This window comes from Ammodytes marinus (genome assembly GCF_949987685.1).
Source record: "Ammodytes marinus genome assembly, chromosome: 5".
In the NCBI taxonomy this organism is placed as follows: domain Eukaryota; kingdom Metazoa; phylum Chordata; class Actinopteri; order Uranoscopiformes; family Ammodytidae; genus Ammodytes; species Ammodytes marinus.
In genome coordinates, this window is record NC_137234.1 from 4,249,151 (window position 1) to 4,271,937 (window position 22,787).

The following is a 22,787-nucleotide window of genomic DNA, read 5'->3' on the forward strand; positions in this document are numbered from 1 at the left end:
AGTGTGATCTAAAAACATTTGTCAAATAATGCATATTGTTTACTGTCATTTACAAGTCCCAAAATATAACCTTTCTGACAATTTCATATGGTCTTAGAAGTCCCTAATACATTTTTTTAGTTGTTTGCTGAAAAAACTTTCAGACCATGAATTGTAGCATGCCTCACTCTATATCCTAATTTTCAGCCCATGTCATGTAAAGATTATATGTTGAGTTGTGTTTGAGTCGGTGACATGAGCAGAATAGATTACAGCTGAGGTCGCCCTCTGGTGGAGTTTATAACAAACTGCATCCTGACACATGCACATGTATAAACAACTGTTCCACCAGTGTGTTAGATTAACTCTTAACCTCCTGAACTTTCAGATGTCTACATTTTAATATTCTAGAACTCATGCATGGTAATACAAATGATAGTTTAAAAGGCCCAGTGATTTCACCTTTTTGGTTATGTTGTCTATGTGTAAATGTTTGTTATTGTAGATGCTGTATACTTCCACAGTATGACTAAGTAGAGACAAAAAGTAATCACTAATCTTCCACAAATATGTTGATTCAGTTCCAAAGTAAACAATACAAGTTGAGTCACAGAGCTGCACTAAGAGGTGGAGCAACACTGAAACAGGAGAGCTGCTGCTGCGTCACTTTACCTGAAATGAAAGTTAAAGTTTGTCTGAGCCTCAACACAGCTGCAGTCAAGACACGTCTCTCTGTTTCTCTCTGAAGACAAACTCAACTGAATCATCAGGTTTTTATCAACTAAACAGCAGAATCTCTGACAAACGCTGGTGAGTACAACGCCCGGAAATCCTAAATACAGAAGTAAAAACTGAACAACAGAGACTGTACTCTGGCTAGGAGGAATGCAGTCACAGCTAGCTTAGCTTAAGCTAGTTTACTGCCCTTTTCTGACTTCTTTCTTTGCTGAAGGCTAACTGAAATATCAATGTTGACACTCCAAACAGAGTCCAGTAAGTGACTGATGATATCTGTCTTTTATCGTCTATAGCCTACAGGCTAGGCTACACACTTTGGCACTTTAATTTGTAAAAGTGTTGATTTAATTAAACAAAACTAGTTTGAGATTTATATCCCCTTGTCTATATACTGTATATTATGCCTTACACAGAAGAGACCCCTGCCCCCTCCCGCTGTTAAAAAGTAACTAGTAACTTGTACTTTAAGTACATTTTAAATCAGCAACTTTTTCACTTTTACTTCAGTAGATCTTTAGACCAGTACTTTTACTTTTACTTAAGTAAAATTTCATCCAAGTAATCATACTTTTACTTGAGTAGAATATTTTTGTACTCTTTCCACCTCTGCACTTTGGTAAGTATCCTTGAACTTTGAACCTTTTTTTTCTCTCAGCTCAACTGTCTTCGTAAAGCAGGGCAGCTGTTTTGTCGACATGTATTTAGTGTCATTATTACATTTCTGTGATTTTTCTTAAAGAAAAACAGTCAAGCAAACTGACAGTTAATAAAAATACAGGCTTTATATAACAGGAAATTGTAAAACATGTTAAGTTTGATAAGTCGTGTTTAGAAAGTTTAGCCTTTATAAAAAATACATTTTACTCTAGTAACAATTCAAGCAGCAGGATAGCATTTTTATGGTATTTCATGTGATGGTAGAAGGGATAACATTGTGTTTTTATCACTTCAATGCTTCAGAAATCTGATTATTGAATCCCTTTTTTATGTTTTTCTACTTTTATCTGAATAACTAGCAAGTTTAACAGTCGTTGGGAGCAACGTAATTGCACCCCTGCACTGAGGCAGTTGATGCAGCAGGTTAGCTGTCAGTGATATATTGTTAAAGATGACTTAGCACCATCAGGCTAACACATTAGCACCCAAGGCCTCAGTCATACCTCACATTTATGAATAGGGAGCTTGGCAGGCTCATGTCTTCTCTGAGACTGACTCATCGTGAGGTGTGGCTGGCCCAGTCTCTTTTGGCTGAGCCGTGCAGAGCAGCCCTCTGTGCCCTCTCTCTGGTCCCAGGGCAATGTTTGGGCCCAAAGCACAGCAAATGCTTGAACGTAGCCTCCAAGCAACACAGGCTGTACAGCACTTTGCCAGCTTACAGAGGACCCAGCCGCGACCCCAATACAGGGCCATAGACCCAGATATGGGGCAACCAAGGACTTGGTTTGGGAGGCAGGAGGTGTAGACACCTAGCCCGAGGCCGGTGGTCGGTCAGTTTTCCAAACAGCACCTCAGCTGCCGTAAAGCGTAACAACAGAAAACTGGGTTCAACAGAGGGGTACAAACTAGAGTTCAGACACCGTCCCCCAGCCTGCAGCGTGGACAAGATGACCAGCGAGGAAGTGTCTCTCAATCTTCCTCCGTGTGTCTGTCACTTTTGTTTGCTAGCAGCCTCGTCCCTCGGTCGACGAAGTTGTCCCGACTGTAGTTTTTATGTTGCATCGGCTCAAACGTGATCACATGGCCTGCATGTGAACAAACCCTATAGAGCGTTTGTCGACCTCAGAAGGTTAAGGGCACCTTCTTGGAATTTACATACGACCTACCATTTTGCTGAAGATATTACTGCCTCTGGCGGTCATTCAGAATCCATAGAACTTATTGACATCCGTAACTTTCGTTACGCTACATCGACTTAACAACCAACTAACATTAATTCCATATTCGTAAGACATGAATGCCTAAATTAATCACTAATATTGATGTTCTCAATAAATCATAATAATTCAACCTTTTTATCCCTCTGATTATAGACATGTCTGCTGCCAGCTGTCTCCTTAGTGAAGATCAGTTCCTGTGCTCCATCTGTCTGGATGTGTTCACTGATCCAGTCAGCACACCATGTGGACACAACTTCTGCAAAAACTGCATCACTGAACACTGGAATAGAAATGTCTTGTGTCAGTGTCCCAACTGCAAAGAAGTCTTCTCCACACGACCTGAGCTGAAGGTCAATACCTTCATCTCTGAGATGGCTGCTCAGTTCAGAGCGTCAGCTCAACAGGAAGCCAGCAGCAGCTCAGAGCAACAAGCTCCCAAAACAGGAGAAGTTACCTGTGACATCTGCACTGGAACCAAACTGAACGCCCTGAAGTCCTGCCTGGTGTGTCTGGCCTCCTACTGTGAAACTCACCTGGAGCCTCATCTGACACTGTCAGGCCTGAAAAGACATGAGCTGATCGACCCTGTGGAGAACCTGGAAGGCAGGATGTGTACGAAGCACGATAAACTGCTGGAGCTGTTCTGTCAGACCGACCAGATGTGTGTCTGCATGCTCTGCACCATTTCAGACCACAAGACACATGAGGTTGTTCCCCTGAAAGAGGAATTTGTCTTAAAGAAAGCTGGACTGGGGAAGACAGCGGCTGAAGTTCAGCAGATGATCCAGAAGAGACAACTGAAGATTCAGGAGATGAGACGCTCAGTGGAGCTCAGTAACAAAGGTGCAGACAGAGAGATAGCAGATGGTGTTCAGGTCTTCACCGCTCTGAAGGAGTCTGTGGAGAGAAGCCAGGCCGAGCTCATCAACAGCGTCAAAGAGAAGCAGAGAAAGACAGAGAAACAGGCTGAAGGCTTCATCAAAGAGCTGGAACAGGAAATCTCTGAGCTGGAGAAGAGAAGCATTGAGGTGAAGCAGCTCTCACATTCTGAAGACCACCACCATCTTCTCCAAAACTTCCTGGCCCTGAAGGCAGCTCTACCTACCAAGGACTGGACAGAGATCAGTGTCTGTGAACCTTCATATGAGGGGACTGTGGTGAAAGCTGTGAATCAGCTGGAGGAGAAACTCAGTGAAAAGATGAAGAAGCTGCTTGAGGCCGAGCTGAAGAGGATCCAGCGGTATGCAGTGGATGTGACACTCGATCCTGATACAGCACATCCAGCTCTCGTCCTATCTGATGATGGAAAACAAGTGCACTGTGGTGATGTAAGGAAGAAGCTCCCAGACAATCCAGAGAGATTTGATTTATGTGCTAATGTCTTATCCAAACAGAGTTTCTCTTCAGGAAGATTTTATTACGAGGTTCAGGTTAAAGAGAAGACTGAGTGGGATTTAGGAGTGGTCAGAGAGTCGATCAACAGGAAGGGAAAAATCACACTGAAGCCTCAGAATGGTTACTGGATGATAATTCTAAGGAATGACAATGAGTACCAAGCTTGTGCTGGCCCTGCAGTCGATCTCTCTCTGAAGTCTCGGCCTCAGAAGGTGAGGGTGTTTGTGGATTATGAGGAGGGTCTGGTTTCCTTTTATGACGTTGATGCTTCAGCTCTTATCTACTCCTTTACTGGATGCTCCTTCACTGAGAAACTCTACCCATACTTCAGTCCCAGTCTAAAGCATGATGGTAAAAACTCTTCACCTCTGATCATCTCGCCTGTCAATCTCTGAGAATGCAATGGAGTAGCAGCTCTGCCCAGAGTTCCTCACGAATGACTGAGCTTCACACGCTATCTCTAAGGGAGACGCCAGCCACCCTCCTGAGAAAACCCATTTTGGCCACTTGTACTCGTGATCTTGTTCTTTTGGTCATGACCCAGCCTTCATGACCATATGTTGAAAACAAAACCCTGAAGTATTTGAACTCCTTCACTTCACTCAGATTTAAAAGGTGCTGATTCTCATCCTCATAAGTGATCAAAAAATCATCTAGTGTAGGAAAAACAAGAAACCAGTCCAATTTGTTTTCTCTTTTTTTGCCCATCTCACAAAATGGCAACAATCAAAATCATTAATACATTTTTGATGGTCTTAATTTGGGTTAAAAAACAAAGTTGGTCTGGTTTCTTAACACTCGAACCAAAATTGTTCTATAGACCCTTACCTTCAATTTGAAATGAAAACATCAAATTACCCAAACAGCCCCCACTATCCTCTGTTTCATCCGTATAATCCATAGACTGTATATCAAAAAGGTATAAACAGGCACAATGGAGTTTTCAAAAGTCTCAGTTTTCCACACTTTTGGTATTGAAGGGAAGCCAAATATCTAACTCTAAAGCACTTTGCTGATTGCCAAATAGTATCAAGAATAGTCGAATCTCTGGATTAAACAGATCCGATTCGACTGAGAAAATTCCAATTCGGAGACAGCCTTTATATTTACGTTTAAATACTCTGTAAAGTTTATCCTTTGTTATGTTTTTTATCCTTGTTGTGTTTTTTTTACTCTTTAAAGGGCCACTGTGTAATATGACATCATCAAGAAAGTTCTAGAAAGTTCTAGAATGCAACGCTCCCTGGGTAACCCACCCCTTTTGAATAATAACAGAAGCTACAGGGGCCTTCAAGGACAAGAACAATTCTAAATTCTAAACAATGCACCTGATGACATTCCAAAAACATGGATTCCTCCATAAGACCTACCCTCTCAATGTAGAAAATGTAATATTAATATTTGTAATTCTCCGCTCAGGAGGATAATTCAGATTATTGGCAGAGGTGATTTTACACCAATGAGGACATATTTATGAATGAGGATATTGATTTTAGCTAATACATTACTTAAAAAGTTACACAGTGTCCCTTTAATATACAATATATTTGACTCAAACACAGGAGAAAGTTTTTGGAAACATTGAATATACTTTTCTACATTTTATGATATTTCTAAATGCCTATTTTAACACGTAAAAATAGCAATAATTAGAGTTTTTTCTTCTAACATTTGTTGTGCCTCACTAATTTTTTGTTTATTAAAGGTGTAGTCAGTGTTTTTGGAGAATGCTCTGTAAACTGGTATGTAAACAAAGGGGTAAACAAATGGCCCATCGTAGCTAGCAACATGCTCGTTTACAGAGCCTATAGGCTGTGTGTATTTATACTGGATTATTTTTCAGCGCAGACACAGTACGGACAGCTAGCAGATCGTGAGGAGATATTCACTGATTTTGACAAAGTGATTTGGACAACAAGCATTCTCCAGAATCACTGACTCCACCTACTGTATAAGATAAATCGCTGTTTGAGATGCTTCATTTTTTTTTGCTCTTTTACTTAAAAAGTAACACTTTGTTCCTGACTATTTTTGGATGTTAAAATTAAGATTAAATTAATATCAACAACCAAGAAAAATAACCGATGACGTACAATGCAATTTAAAAAACTTTAAAATAAATAAATGTCAGCTTTTTTAGTGTGTTTAGTTGTCATTTATTATGTTTATATGCACATTAATACCGTCATTTTGAATGTACATGGATAGATAAAAATCTCTTTAAGAATACATGTTATTTCAATTAAGAGTTTGCTAAAAGAAATAGGCTATATCATTTTCTTGGGATTTTTTATTTTCTTTACTTTTCCGAAGAATCCTGGTCATTTGTGCAGGTGTTATATCAAAGTTAAAATGAATAAAATATTACAGAGAAAGACATACACGTGTACAGTAGTTTTTTCCTCTTCTAAAAGTACAACTTTATTCTAGTATTATTGTCTATTTTTCCTCCCATGGTGTTTCTTATACTCACTTGAAGGGATGACCCAAGTTTCAAATAGCTGCAGAACTGCATGATGTGTGAGTTTGGAAAAGGACACAAAAACTTAAATGGAAGATGGATTGGTATAAGTGTGATCTAAAAACATTTGTCAATTAATGCATATTGTTTACTGTCATTTACAGGTCCCAAAATATAACCTTTCTGACAATTTCATATGGTCTAAGAAGTCCCTAATATGTTTTTTTAAGTTGTTTGTTGAAAAAAACGTTCAGATCATGAATTGTAGCATGCCTCGCTCTATATCCTAATTTTCAGCCCAAATCATGTAAAGATTATATGTTGAGTTGTGTTTGAGTAGGTGATATGAGCAGAATAGATTACAGCTGAGGTCGCCCTCTGGTGGAGTATATAACAAACTGCATCCTGACACATGCACATGTATAAACAACTGTTCCACCAGTGTGTTAGATTAACTCTTAACCTCCTGAACTTTCAGATCTCTACATTTTAATATTCTAGAACTCATGCATGGTAATACAAGTGATAGTTTAAAACACCCCAGTGATTTCACCTCTTTGGTTATGTTGTCTATATGTAAATGGTTGTTATTGTAGATGCTGTATACTTCTACTGTATAAAGAAAGAAGAGACAAAAAGTAATCACAAATCTTCCATAAATATGTTGATTCAGTTCCAAAGTAAACATTACAAGTTGAGTGACAGAGCTGCACTAAGAGGTGGAGCAACACTGAAACAGGAGAGCTGCTGCAACGTCACTTTTGCTGAAATGAAACTAAAAGTTTGTCTGAGCAACAGCACAGCTGCAGTCAAGACACGTCTCTCTGTTTCTCTCTGAAGACAAACTCAACTGAATCCATCAGGTTTTTATCAACTAAACAGCAGAATCTCTGACAAACGCTGGTGAGTACACCGACCGGAAATCCTAAATATAGAAGAAAAAAACGAACAAAAGAGACTGTATTCTGGTTAGAAGGAATGCAGTCACAGCTAGCAGCTTAGCTTAAGCTAGTTCACTGCCCTATTCTGACTTGTTTCTTTGCTGAAGGCTAACTGAAATATCAATGTTGACACTCCAAACATAGAGTACCGTGAGTGACTGATGTAATCTGTCTTTTAGCATCTATAGTCATGAAAGGAATGTATTAAAACATATAACTATTTAAACTATTACTGTTAAGCTACACACTTTGGTAAGTAGCCTTGAACTTTGAACCTTTTTTCTCTCAGCTCAATTGTCTGTGTTTGTAAGGCAGAGCAGCTGACACGTTTTATCAGGTACAATGTACAATAAGCCTGTATTTTATTAATACAAATACAGGCTAAATATATCACAGGAAATTGTCATACATGGGTTAAGTTCAATAAATCGAGTTTATAATGTTTAGCCTGCATAAAAAATACATTTTACTTTAGTAAAAATGTAAGCAGCAGGATATCATCAATATTATAGTAATTTATGTGATGGTAGAAGGGATAAAATTGTGTTTATTTTGGGTTAAAAAAAAATGATGATTTACAGATTTATATTATATGAACAATAATCACTATCACTTAAGAAATCAGATTAATTAATCCTTGTTTTATGTTTTTTTACTTTATTCAACTAACAGATTGGACCCCAGCACATACAGGTGATGCAGCAGCTTAGTTTTAGGTGATTTATTGATAAAGATGGCTTATCCTATACCTGTATCAAGTACAGGTAAAGAAGAGCATTACTAGGGGTGTGAATCGTTCGCAATCCCACAATTAGATTTTTATTCTTGGGGTCACGATTCAATTGTCAAGTTTTCCTGGATAGATTCCTAGAAGATAAATACGTAAATAGTTCTATTGGCCATAATATCATCAAAAATAGTGAGTGAACTCCATGCACTCTATTTCCCTATCATGCGTGTGCTTGAAAGCAACTGGTTCTGGGGTCGCGCTGTTGATGTGTCGGTCACTCAGAATCGAGAGTGGCGAGAAGATTTTCCAGAGGAATGATGACAAGATGACAGCAGTCCTTTGTAGTAGAGGAGGGGTCACCTCGGTCACACATGACTTTGTATATACACACTCGACATAGGCGTCCGCAGAGGATACTACTGCCTCCTCCAGTCATTCAGAATTCATAGAACTTAGTTTCATGCAAAACTTTCATTATGTTTCATCGATTTAGCCGCCGAGAGAGAACAACCTGTCTACATTGATCAGTAATATTGATGTTCTCAATACATCGCAATAAATAAAGTTGTTTTCCCTCTGATTGTAGACATGTCTGCTGCCAGCTGTCTGCTGAATGAAGATCAGTTCCTGTGCTCCATCTGTCTGGATGTGTTCACTGATCCAGTCAGCACACCATGTGGACACAACTTCTGCAAAAACTGCATCACTGAACACTGGAATAGTAATGTCCTGTGTCAGTGTCCCAACTGCAAAGAAGTCTTCTCCACAAGACCTGAGATGAAGGTCAACACCTTCATCTCTGAGATGGCTGCTCAGTTCAGAGTGTCAACTCAACAGGAAGCCAGCAGCAGCAGCTCAGAGCAACAAGCTGCAGAACCAGAAGAAGTTCCCTGTGACATCTGCACTGGACCCAAACTGAAGGCCCTGAAGTCCTGCCTGGTGTGTCTGGAATCCTACTGTGACACTCACCTGGAGCCTCATCTGACGAGGTCAGGCCTGAAAAGACATGAGCTGATCGACCCTGTGGAGAACCTGGAAGACAGGATGTGTACAAAGCACGATAAACTGCTGGAGCTGTTCTGTCAGACCGACCAGATGTGTGTCTGCATGCTCTGCACCATTTCAGACCACAAGACACATGAGGTTGTTCCTCTGAAAGAAGAATATAAAGTAAAGAAGGCTGAGCTGGGGAAGACAGAGGCTGAAGTTCAGCAGATGATCCAGAAGAGACGACTGAAGATTCAGGAGATGAGACGCTCAGTGGAGCTCAGTAACGAAGGTGCAGACAGAGAGATAGCAGATGGTGTTCAGGTCTTCACCGCTCTGAAGGAAACTGTGGAGAGAAGCCAGGCCGAGCTCATCAACAGCGTCAAAGAGAAGCAGAGAAAGACAGAGAAACAGGCTGAAGGCTTCATCAAAGAGCTGGAACAGGAAATCTCTGAGCTGGAGAAGAGAAGCATTGAGGTGGAGCAGCTCTCACATTCTGAAGACCACCACCATCTTCTCCAAAACTTCCTGGACCTGAAGGCTGCTCTACCCACCAAGGACTGGACAGAGATCAGCGTCCGTCCACCTTCATATGAGGGAACTGTGGTGAGAGCTGTGAATCAGCTGGAGGAGAAACTCAGTGAAAAGATGAAGAAGCTGTTTGAGGCCGAACTGAAGAGGGTTCAGCAGTATGCAGTGGATGTGACACTCGATCCTGATACAGCACATCCTGAATTCGTCCTCTCTGATGATGGAAAACAAGTTCACTGTGGTGATGTAAGGAAGAAGCTCCCAGACAATCCAGAGAGATTTGATAGGTGTGTAAATGTCTTATCAAAACAGAGTTTCTCTTCAGGAAGATTTTATTACGAGGTTCAGGTTAAAGGGAAGACTGCGTGGGATTTAGGAGTGGTCAGAGAGTCGATCAACAGGAAGGGACAAATCACATTCAGCCCTCAGAATGGCTACTGGATAATAGTTCTAAGGAATGACAATGAGTACACCGCTGCTGGCCCATCAGTCCTCTCTCTGAAGTCTCCTCCTCAGAAGGTGGGGGTGTTTGTGGATTGTGAGGAGGGTGTGGTTTCCTTTTATGACATTGATGCTGCAGCTCTTATCTACTCCTTTACTGGCTGCTCCTTCACTGAGAAACTCTACCCACTCTTTGGTCCATATCTTAATGATGGTGGTAAAAACTCTGCCCCTCTGATCATCTCGCCTGTCAATCTCTGAGAATGCAATGGTGTAGCGGCTCTAGCCGAGTTCTTAACCATGCCACGCACTCAACTGAAGACATGTGGGGATAGAGCCTTTGCTGCTTTGGCACCCAAACTCTGGAATGCTCTGTTAGTGTGGACTGTTTTAAGGGTCAATTGAAGACTCAATTGTTTAGGCTTTAGGCATCTGGGTATGTTCTGTCTTTTATCTGTTGCTAATTTTATCCGTTGTGTTTTTTTTTATTAATTTCATTCTTAAGGCCTTTTCACACCGGGCGCGACGCGAATAAACGGCACGTAAAAGCGAATGTTTTGAAGTGTGAATTTTGTCGTGTCCCACTTTAAGAAGCGATGTCCCAGAAAAATCTAACTCAGTTCGAAAAAATAAAAGACGCTAATTCGCGAAGCGAAATTACGGCGCTGGCGTGGGAGCTTGTATTGACTCTGTATACGTTCGGTAATTAACTAATTAATCGCACAAATAAAACGCGCCCGGTGTGCAAGGGCCTTTAGACGTATTTTTATATGCTTCTATCTTCTATGCACATTATAAAGCACTGTGTGACCCTATCTGTGAAAAACGCTATATACATTTTTTTTACTTACTTACTTACAATGGCGTTTTCAAAGGTGTGTTTTCCACAGTGTTGGTGTTGATGGGAGGCCCAAATATCTAACTCCAATGCACTTTGCTGATTGCCAAATTGTGTAACTTATAGTCGAATCTCTGAATTAAACGGGCAGATCTGATTCGACTGAGATAATTTCGGCTCAGGGACAGCCTTCATATTTACCAGTGCTCTGTAAAGTATTTGCTTTGTTTGTTTTTTATTCTTGTTGTGTGTTTTTTTACTCTCCTTTTAATATACAATATCTTTGACTCAAACCAAGGGAAAACTTGAATATACTTTGCTACATTTTATGCTATTTTTAGATGCCTATTTTAACTCATAAAAATAGCAATAACTAGAGTTTTTTCTTCTCAAATATTTGTTCTGCCTTACTAATTTTTTGTTTATTAAATGTGTAGTCAGTGATTCTGGAGAATGCTCTGTAAACTGGTATGTAAACAAAGGCTATATAAACAAAGGGCCTATTGTAGCTAGCAACATGCCAGTTTACAGAGTCTAGGCTGTGTATAAACACTCTGGATTTTTTTTCAGCCCCAACACAGTACGGAGAGCAAGCAGATCATGAGGAGAAATTCACAGATTTTGACAAAAAGTGATTTTGATAACAAGCATTCTCCAGAATCACTGACCGCCCCTTTAAGATAAATCACTGTTGTAGATTCTTATTCTTTTTTGCTCTGTTACTTAAAAAGTGGTACTTTGTTCCTGACTAATTTTGGATGTTAAAATTAAGAATCAATTAATATCCAAAATAAAGACAAAGATCAGATGACTTACAATGCAATTTAAAAAACTTTTTCATTTTTTTTTAAAGATATTTTTTGGGCATTTTTATGCTTTATTGATAGTGTAGAGACAGAGTTGAAATGGGGCAGAGAGGGGAGTGACATGCAGAGAGCGACCGCGGGCTGGAATCGAACCCGGGTCCGCTGCTGGCCAAGGCCCATGGGGGGGGACGCCCTATCAACTGCGCCCCCGAATTTAAAAAACTTTTAAATAAAAAGAATGTCAGCTTTTTTAGTGTCAGTGTTTAGTTGTCATGTATTATGTTTATATGCACATTAATATCCTCATTTTGAATGTACAAAGATAAAAATCTCTTTACAAATACATGTTATTTCAATGAAGAGTTTGCTAAAAGAAATATATAATCATTTTTGGGGGATTTTTTTTTTTTACTTTTCCGAAGAATCCTGGTCATTTGTGCAGGTGTTATATCAAAGTTAAAATGAATAAAATCTGACAGAGAAAGACATACATGTGTACAGTAGTTTTTTCCTCTCCTAAAAGTACAACTTTATTCTTGTAATATTGTCTATTTTTCCCCTCATGGTGTTTCTTAAACTCACTTGTAGTCATGTTCCCATTTGGTGCTGTATAAATCTGGAGAACGGGATGACCCCAGTTTCAAATAGCTGCAGAACTGCATGATGTGTGAGTTTGGAAAAGGACACAAAAACTTAAATGGAAGTAGGATTGGTATTTGTGTGATCTCAAATCATTTGTCAAATGATGCATATTGTTTACTGTCATTTGAAGGTCCCAAAATATAACCTTTCTGACAATTTCATATGGTCTAAGAAGTCCCTAATATGTTTTTTATAGTTGTTTGCTGAAAATAACGTTCAGATCATGCATTGTAGAAGGCCTGTATACCCTCATTTTCAGCCCATGTCATGTAAAGATTATATGTTGAGTTGTGTTTGAGTAGGTGACATGAGCAGAATAGATTACAGCTGAGGTCGCCCTCTGGTGGAGTTTATAACAAACTGCATCCTGACACATGCACATGTATAAACAACTGTTCCACCAGTGTGTTAGATTAACTCTTAACCTCCTGAACTTTCAGATGTCTACATTTTAATATTCTAGAACTCATGCATGGTAATACAAGTGATAGTTTTAAAGGCCCCAGTGATTTCACCTCTTTGGTTATGTTGTATATTTGTAAATGTTTGTTATTGTAGATGCTGTATACTTCCACTGTATAAAGAAAGAAGAGACAAAAAGTAATCACTAATCTTCCACAAATATGTTGATTCAGTTCCAAAGTAAACATTACAAGTTGAGTCACAGAGCTGCACTAAGAGGTGGAGCAACACTGAAACAGGAGAGCTGCTGCAGCGTCACTTTGACTGAAATGAAAGTAAAAGTTTGTCTGAGCAACAGCACAGCTGCAGTCAAGACAAGTCTCTCTGTTTCTCTCTGAAGACAAACTCAACTGAATCATCAGGTTTTTATCAACTAAACAGCAGAATCTCTGACAAACGCTGGTGAGTACACGCCCGGAAATACAAAATACAGAAGTAAAAACCGAACAACAGAGACTGTACTCTGGTTAGGAGGAATGCAGTCACAGCTAGCTTAGCTTAAGCTAGTTCACTGCCCTTTCCTGACTACTTTCTTTGCTGAAGGCTAACTGAAATATCAATGTTGACACTCCAAACATAGAGTACAGTAAGTGACTGATGTTATCTGTCTTTTATCGTCTATAGCCTACAGGCTAGGCTACACACTTTGGTAAGTAGCCTTGAACTTTGAACCTTTTTTTTCTCTCAGCTCAACCGTCTGTCTTCGTAAAGCAGGGCAGCTGTTTTGTCGACATGTATTTAGTTTCATTATTACATTTCTGTGATTTTTCTTAAAGAAAAACAGTCAAGCAAACTGACTGTTAATACAGATACAGGCTTTATATAACAGGAAATTGTAAAACATGTTAAGTTTGATAAGTCGTGTTAAGAAAGTTTAGCCTTTATAAAAAATACATTTTACTCTAGTAACAATTTAAGCAGCAGGATAGTATTTTTACAGTATTTCATGTGATGGTAGAACGGATAATATTGTGTTTATTTTGGGTAAAAAAAATGTAATGCATTATAATTTAAAAGATTTAAATGATATGTGCTTAGAAAGTTATCACTTCAATGCTTCAGAAATCTGATTATTGAATCCCTGTTTTATGTTTTTCTACTTTTATCTGAATAAATAGCAAGTTTAACAGTCGTTGGGAGCAACGTAATTGCACCCCAGCACTGAGGCAGTTGATGCAGCAGGTTAGCTGTCAGTGATATATTGCTAAAGATGGCTTAGCACCATCAGGCTAACACATTAGCACCCAAGACCTCAGTCATACCTCACATTTATGAGTAGGGAGCTTGGCAGGCTCATGTCTTCTCTGAGACTGACTCATCGTGAGGTGTGGCTGGCCCAGTCTCTTTTGGCTGAGCCGTGCAGAGCAGCCCTCTGTGCCCTCTCTCTGGTCCCAGGGCGATGTTTGGGCCCACAGCACAGCAAATGCTTGAACTTAGCGTCCAAGCAACACAGGCTATACAGCACTTTGCCAGCTTACAGAGGACCCAGCCGCGACCCCAATACAGGGCCATAGCACCAGATACGGGACAACCAGGGACCTGGTTTGGGAGGCAGGAGGTGTAGACATCTAGCCCGAGGCCGGTGGTCGGTCAGTTTTCCAAACAGCACCTCAGCTGCCGTAAAGCGTAACAACAGAAAACTGGGTTCAACAGAGGGGTACAAACTAGAGTTCAGACATCGTCCCCCAGCCTCCACGTGTCTGTCACTTTTGTTTGCTAGCTGCCTCGTCTCTCGCATAGGACTCCCACCCCGTCACTTTTCGTCTCTTTTCGTCTAGCTTCGTATCACTCCCCTCCCTGTTCAATGCAGCCTGTTGTGCAGTAACTAGTTATCAGCATTTTTTTCCAAACCTAGAGCGTTTGTCGACCTCAGAAGGTTAAGAGCACCTTCTTGGAATTTACAGTCAACCTACCCGTCTGCTGAAGATATTACTGCCTCTGGCAGTCATTCAGAATTCATAGAACTTAGTTATGTTCATAACTTTCATTATGCTATATAGACTTACTAACCAGCGAGCATTAATAACATATTTGTCAGATATGAATGCCTACATTAATCACTAATAATGATGTTCACAATAAATCATAGTAAATAAACCTCTTTCCCCCTCTGATTGTAGACATGTCTGCTGCCAGCTGTCTGCTGAATGAAGATCAGTTCCTGTGCTCCATCTGTCTGGATGTGTTCACTGATCCAGTCAGCACACCATGTGGACACAACTTCTGCAAAAATTGCATCACTGAACACTGGAATAGTAATGTCTTGTGTCAGTGTCCCAACTGCAAAGAAGTCTTCTCCACACGACCTGAGATGAAGGTCAATACCTTCATCTCTGAGATGGCTGCTCAGTTCAGAGCGTCAGCTCAACAGGAAGCCAGCAGCAGCAGCTTAGAGCAACAAGCTGCCACACCATTAGGTGTTCCCTGTGACATCTGCACTGGAACCAAACTGAAGGCCCTGAAGTCCTGCCTGGTGTGTCTGGAATCCTACTGTGACACTCACCTGGAGCCTCATCTGACAAAGGCAGGCCTGAAAAGACATGAGCTGATCGACCCTGTGGAGAACCTGGAAGGCAGGATCTGTCCGAAGCACGATAAACCTCTGGAGCTGTTCTGTCAGACCGACCAGATGTGTGTCTGCATGCTCTGCACTATTTCAGACCACAAGACACATGCAGTTGTTCCTCTGAAAGAAGAATATAAAGTAAAGAAGGCCAAGCTGGGGAAGACAGAGGCTGAAGTTCAGCAGATGATCAAGAAGAGAAAACTGAAGATTCAGGAGATGAGACGCTCAGTGGAGCTCAGTAACGAAGGTGCAGACAGAGAGACAGCAGATGGTGTTCAGGTCTTCACCGCTCTGAAGGAATCTGTGGAGAGAAGCCAGGCCGAGCTCATCAACACCGTCAAACAGAAGCAGAGAGAGACAGAGAAACGGGCTAAAGGCTTCATCAAAGAGCTGGAACAGGAAATCTCTGAGCTGGAGAAGAGAAGCATTGAGGTGAAGCAGCTCTCACATTCTGAAGACCACCACCATCTTCTCCAAAACTTCCAGTACATAAAGGCTGCTCTGCCAACCAAGGACTGGACAGAGATCAGCGTCCGTCCACCTTCATATGAAGGGACTGTGGTTAAAGCTGTGAATCAGCTGGAGGAGAAACTCAGTGAACAGATGAAGAAGCTGCTTGCTGAAGCCAAACTCAAGAAGTTCCAGCAGTACGCAGTGGACGTGACACTTGATCCTGATACAGCACATGATTCTCTCATCCTGTCCTATGATGGAAAAAAAGTTCACTGTGGTGAACTTACGAAGAATCTCCCAAACTATCGAGAGAGATTTGATAAATGCCCTAATGTCTTATCAGAACAGAGTTTCTCTTCAGGAAGATTGTATTACGAGGTTCAGGTTAAAGGGAAGACTGCGTGGGATTTAGGAGTGGCCACAGAGTCGATCAACAGGAAGGGAAATATCACACTGAGGCCTCAGAATGGTAGCTGGGCAATAATTCTAAGGAATGACGATGAGTACTATGCTTGTGCTGGCCCTTCAGTCCGTCTCTCTCTGAAGTCTCGGCCAGAGAAGATGGGGGTGTTTGTGGATTATGAGGAGGGTCTGGTCTCCTTTTATGATGTTGATACTTCAGCTCTTATCTACTCCTTCACTGGCTGCTCCTTCACTGAGGAACTCTACCCCTGCTTTGGTCCCTGTACCAATGATGGTGGTAAAAACTCTTCCCCTCTGATCATCTCAACCTCTCCATCCCCAAAGTCCGCACTGTCTTTGGTCGCAGTGCCTTCCGGTTCGCTGCAGCCTTTGACTGGAACACCCTTCAAAACACCCTCAAACTTTCTGTTTTCACCTCTCTCTCTGTCTTCAAACTAAATCTGCAACAAATCATAGTTGACTCCTGCACCTGCTAGTAGCCCTTCTTGTCATACCCTATTGATTAACTGTTTATTTTATTGTATTGTATTATATTGAATTTTTTTAAGTGTATTTTATATATTAAAAAAAAAGGAATATAGGGGAAGGTGGGGTGAATTGTGCATTTTGGAAGTTGCAAAACCCCTTGTTTCTAGAAAACCGTGGAAGAAATTGGAAATGTGACCACATATTTAAGAAGAGCCATCCATTTGACTCATCCTGTAAAGAAGGGAGACACAAGGAATAAGATATAAGCACATTTAAGCTCAAAAAACTGTGTTTTGCCTTTCAAAGTAAAATTTCCATGATCAAGGTTTTTTGATTATTGTGTCTGAACAATTATAGACACGTTTGAAAACATTTGACACATGTTTTAGTGCTTTGGTATGCTACACTTTGAGTCTATATAGTTAGCACAATGTCAACCCTAAATTGCTGCATCATGCCTATTATCCAAAATTCTGGGGATGGGGTGATTTGTGCGCAAGGGCCTGGGTGAGTTATAAGTAAGTAAGTAAGTAAAATGTATTTATAAAAGCACATTTATGACAGTTTGCACTGTCCGAAGTGCTGTACATAGTGCATTCAGTAGGTAAACAATGAAGGTACAATAACAATAACCAAAATAAAAGACGTAAAGCCCATACATCCACATAAACACAGATAGTAGTGCAGAGGTAAGATAGTTAATGGGGAGGAAAAGCCAGGGTGTACATATGGGTTTTGAGCCTTGATTTAAAGGCAGAAATGTAGGGGGAATCACATTTGTCAGGTGGCAGTTGGTTCCACAAGCACGGAGCAACTAGTGCAAAGTACATTTCTGAGAGTTGTGCCAGTGGCATGGCTGTATACGCTGGTCACCAAAAGAAAGTGATTGTCTACAGTAGCTCAGAAGAGAGTGACATCTCAATTCCACTTAACGACACCACTGATGATGGCCAGAAAGATGATGATGGTGACTTTGTCATTGGGGTGATTTGTGCGACAAGACAACTTTTTTTCCGAAAGCTATATTTCTTAAACAGTTTATTCCAGATCCAAAGTTTTTATTGCCAGGGATGCACAACATCCTGAAATATATGTACATATTTGAGTTGGAGACATAACTGTCAAGGCCTCACTTTAAAATCACTTTGAGTAAAAAGTTGAACAACTCACCCCACCTTCCCCTATATATATAACCTTGTTTTCACCTTTAGCACTCCCCTCCCTCTTCCCCTTCAGGCTGCATTTGAAAATAAGAATTTTGTTCTTAATTTGCTTGCCTGGGTAAATAAAGGTTAAAAAAAAAAAAATCTTCCCTCGTCATTGTCTGAGAATGCAATGGTGTAGCGGCTCTTCCCGAGTTCTTAACCATGCCACGCACTCAACTGAAGACATGTGGGGATAGAGCCTTTGCCGCTTTGGCACCCAAACACTGGAATGCTCTGTTAGTGTGGACTGTTTTAAGGGTCAATTGAAGACTCCATTGTTTAGGCTTTAGGCATCTGGGTAAGTTCTGTCTTTTATCTGTTGTGTTTTTGTTTTATTAATTTCATTCTTTGATGTATTTTTCTATGCTTTTATCTACTATGCACATTATAAAGCACTGTGTGACCCTATCTGTGAAAAGCACTATATACGTTTTTTTGTACTTACTTACTTACTTACAATGGCGTTTTCAAAGGTCTGTGTTTTCCACAGTGTTGGTGTTGAAGGGATGCCAAATATCGAACTCCAATGCACTTTGCTGATTGCCAAATAGTATAACTAACAGTCGAATCTCTGGATTAAACAGGCAGATCCAATTCGACTGAGAACATTCTGGTTCAGACACAGCCTTTATATTTACCAGTCCTCTGTAAAGTATATGCTTTGTTTGTTTTTTATTCTTGTTGCGTTTTTCTACTCTCCTTTTGAATATACAATATCTTTGACTCAAACACAGGGGAAACATTTTGGAAATATTGAATATACTTTGCTACATTTTATGCTATTTTTAGATGCCTATTTTAACTCATAAAAATAGCAATATCTAGAGTTTTTTCTTCTCAAATATTTGTTGTGCCTTACTAATTTTTTGTTTATTAAATGTGTAGTCAGTGATTCTGGAGAATGCTCTGTAAACTGGTATGTAAACAATGGCTATGTAAACCTATCTAGCCTATTGTAGCTAGCAACATGCCCGTTTACAGAGCCTACTCAGCCTAGGCTGTGTATAAACAGTTGGGATTTTTTTCAGCCCCAACACAGTACGGAGAGCAAGTGGATCATGAGAAGAAATTCACAGATTTTGACAAAAAGTGATTTTGATAACAAGCATTCTCCAGAATCACTGACCGCCCCTTTAAGATAAATCACTGTTGTAGATTCTTAATTTTTTTTGCTCTATTACTTAAAAAGTTACACTTTGTTCCTGACTAATTTTGGATGTTAAGATTAAGAATCAATTAATATCCAAAATAAAGACAACGATCAGATGACTTACAATGCAATCTTTTTTTTAAAGATATTTTTTGCATTTTTATGCTTTATTGATAGTGTAGAGACAGAGTTGAAATGGGGCAGAGAGGGGAGTGACATGCAGAGAGCGACCGTGGGCTGGAATCGAACCCGGGTCCGCTGCTGGCCGAGGCCCATGGGGGGGACGCCCTACCAACTGAGCTAAGGGCGCCCCCGAATTTAAAAAACTTTTAAATAAAAAGAATGTCAGCTTTTTTAGTGTCAGTGTTTAGTTGTCATTTATTATGTTTATATGCACATTAATATCGTCATTTTGAATGTACATGGATAGATGAAAATCCCTTTACGAATACATGTTATTTCGATGAAGAGTTTGCTAAAAGAAATATATAATAATTTTTGGGGTATTTTTAAATTTTTTTTACTTTTCCGAAGAATCCTGGTCATTTGTGCAGGTGTTATATCAAAGTTAAAATGAATAAAATCTGACAGAGAAAGACATACGCGTGTACAGTAGTTTTTTCCTCTCCTAAAATTACAACTTTATTCTAGTAATATTGTCTATTTTTCCCCCATGGTGTTTCTTAAACTCACTTGTAGTCATGTTCCCATTTGGAGCTGTATAAATCTGGAGAACGGGATGACCCCAGTTTCAAATAGCTGCAGAACCGCATGATGTGTGAGTTTGGAAAAGGACACAAAAACTTAAATGGAAGTAGGATTGGTATAAGTGTGATCTAAAAACATTTGTCAAATAATGCATATTGTTCACTGTCATTTACAGGTCCCAAAATATAACCTTTCTGACAATTTCATATGGTCTAAGACACATGTGTCAATCTGGCCCGCGAATCAATTCGGCCGATTTGAATCAATTCTGAAAAAAAAAAAAAAATTCTTCTTCATGGAGCCTGTGCCATATCTGCACGTCGCATACGCTCCCAACTGTTAGGCAATTTACGTGGCTTACAGCTAGGAATGTCTCCTGAAAGTTCTACAGCTCAGGATTTTAAGCCATGAATTGATGAACTTGCATCTAAGAAGAGCTGTCAGTTTTCTGAGGGCTGTAAATAGGCCAATATATGTGGCCAAATAGCATGCTAATATTGATGATTGATTGTGTCAAGTGTCTAAGGCAGTGATGTCAAACATCCGGCCCGCGACTTGTAGAGCACACATTTCTGAGCATTTAAAAAAAAAAAGTAAGTTAAATTAAAATTAAATTAAATTGGGAAAAACTTATTCCAAAACAACAAATAACCTCTGTATTTAAAAATAAATCAAAACAGTAGAAGTTGCACTTTTATTTAATTGTATTTTGTACTGTCTGCATGTTTGCACAAAATGTGTCCCTGTACATAGTAAACAAAATTGGACAAATGTAAGGTCACTGCCTGTTGTATTTGTGTATTCAAATAAACAGTTCTTTATTTCATTAGTGCGTATTGGCATCTTTGAGCAAAATACCCCCAAAATTTTTGCTGCGGCGCTCCGCACCTCCTATTCCCATGACCAGCAGCAACCTTTACTAAGACATTTCCTGGGGGCTACAGAGATCCCTTGTGATCATGAAAAAATGATAATGTAGGTTACATATGTAGGCTGAGTTATAAAGCATATAACTGAAAAACAAAGCTAAAGATTCGGATTTGACATATGTACGTTATTTTGCCATTATTTTACTGGTCCGGCCCACTTGAGATCAGAGAGGCTGTATGTGGCCCTCGAACCAAAATGAGTTTGACACCCCTGGTCTAAGAAGTCCCTAATAATTTTTTTAGTTGTATACTGAAAAAAACTTTCAGACCATGAATTGTAGCATGCCTCGCTCTATATCCTAATTTTCAGCCCATGTCATGTAAAGATTATATGTTGAGTTGTGTTTGAGTAGGTGACATGAGCAGAATAGATTACAGCTGAGGTCGCCCTCTGGTGGAGTTTATAACAAACTGCATCCTGACACATGTACATGTATAAACAACTGTTCCACCAGTGTGTTAAATTAACTCTTAATGTCCTAAATTCAGATGTTTCTACATTTCAATATTCTAGAACTCATGCATGGTAATACAAGTGATAGTTTTAAAGGCCCAGTGATTTCACCTCTTTGGTTATGTTGTCTATTTGTAAATGTTTGTTATTGTAGATGCTGTATTTTCATTTTTTTTTTTTTCATTTAACTTTTATTTATCCTCGAGAGACCAATTGAGGGGTGACCCTCATTTACAATGACGTCGAGATCAAACAAATTCAAAGGAAAAACAACAATACATAAACAATATGCAATGCAAATACATCAAATACACAACAACAGGTGAAGAGAAAAACAATTGAAACATTTACACAGTGGTGAAGAGTGGCAGCAATTAAAATGAAATGGGTGAAAGTACAATATAGCCTAATTAAAACAGTTACAGGTAGAGTTTGGCAGATTTAAGATAGTTTGTTTAAATTGGTTAAAGGATATGAAGGTATTTAGTTTAATTTGTTGCTGTAAGTTGTTCCAGGAGTCGGGGGCACTGAAGCTAAAAGCTGTCTTTCCCAGCTCAGACCGGGCTTGTGGGACATAAAGCATAAGCATGTCAGTGGAGCGGGTCTGATAAAGCCCATCTGAAATTTGCAGCATTTCTGTTAAATAACGAGGAAGCTTCCCGGTCAAGGCTTTGTAAATATAAATGTGCCAATGTGTGTCACGTCTCTCTTTAAGGGAGGACCACCCAACCTTCTCATATAAAAGACAATGGTGTGTGTCATAAGCATCTCCTGTAATGAAACTTAAAGCAGAGTGAAAAACAGAGTCCAGGAGTTTAAGACATGAATGTGATGCATGCCGGTAAACCACATCACCGTAATCAAGGACAGACATGAAAACTGCCTCAATAATCGTTTTCCTACTAAATAAAGGGAAGGTGGTTTTGTTCCTATAAAAATAGCCAATTTTTTGTCGTAGTCGACAAACAAGATTTTTGATATGAAAATTAAAAGTGAGTTTATCATCTAACCAGATGCCGAGATATTTATACTCTGTGACTCTTCCAATTAAAAATCCATTCTTTGTAAAAATATTAAAATCATTAAAATGTGTAGTTCTTGCTCTGGAGAAACACATATATTTGGTTTTGTCTGTATTTAGAACCAGCCTGAGGTCCACTAGACAGTCCTGCAGGGTGTTAAAAGAGCTTTGTAGGTTCTGAATAGATTGGTGCACCGAATCGGAAATGCAATACAGTACTGTGTCGTCAGCGTATAGATGGGCGTAACAGTTTTTTAGCGATGAAACAATGTTATTTATATAAATTGTGAAAAGAACTGGACCTAAAATTGAGCCCTGTGGGACACCATTTGTAACAGTTAAAAACTCAGATTGGTATCTTCCCAGTTTAACTGACTGCTGTCTATCAGAGAGATAATCCCTAAACCAGCTACATGCAGAATGATCAAAGCCAATGTCATGCAGCCTCTGTAAAAGCAAATGGTGGTCAACAGTATCAAAGGCCTTTGAAAGATCAATAAAAAGTGCTGCACAGTGCTTTTTCTTGTCTAATGCTCTAACAATGTTGTCTACAACCAAAGTCACAGCAGAGACAGTACTGTG

At 39.7% G+C, this 22,787-nt stretch overlaps 3 protein-coding genes across 3 annotated transcripts in view; all 3 read left to right on the forward strand.

Annotated features, from left to right (window-relative positions):
- aass (aminoadipate-semialdehyde synthase) overlaps positions 1-22,787 on the forward strand; it is a 519,315-nt gene that overhangs the window by 200,205 nt on the left and 296,323 nt on the right. The gene's annotated exons all lie outside the window — the stretch shown is intronic.
- On the forward strand, positions 683-12,001 carry LOC307251178 (uncharacterized protein). The gene is made up of 4 exons (XM_080028499.1): positions 683-789; positions 2,748-4,372; positions 4,893-4,908; positions 8,708-12,001. The coding sequence occupies exons 2-4, from the start codon at positions 2,750-2,752 to the stop codon at positions 10,339-10,341; spliced, it is 3,273 nt and encodes a 1,090-aa protein (XP_079884625.1). The 5' UTR covers positions 683-789; positions 2,748-2,749; the 3' UTR covers positions 10,342-12,001.
- LOC307250837 (E3 ubiquitin-protein ligase TRIM21-like) lies at positions 13,110-16,942 on the forward strand. Its single transcript, XM_080028068.1, has 2 exons — positions 13,110-13,230; positions 14,949-16,942. The coding sequence occupies exon 2, from the start codon at positions 14,951-14,953 to the stop codon at positions 16,706-16,708; it is 1,758 nt and encodes a 585-aa protein (XP_079884194.1). The 5' UTR covers positions 13,110-13,230; positions 14,949-14,950; the 3' UTR covers positions 16,709-16,942.

Bases quoted from the DNA above. Each gene is read 5' to 3' on its own strand.
- LOC307251178 (XM_080028499.1), top strand. From the start codon at position 2,750: ATGTCTGCTGCCAGCTGTCTCCTTAGTGAAGATCAGTTCCTGTGCTCC.
- LOC307250837 (XM_080028068.1), top strand. From the start codon at position 14,951: ATGTCTGCTGCCAGCTGTCTGCTGAATGAAGATCAGTTCCTGTGCTCC.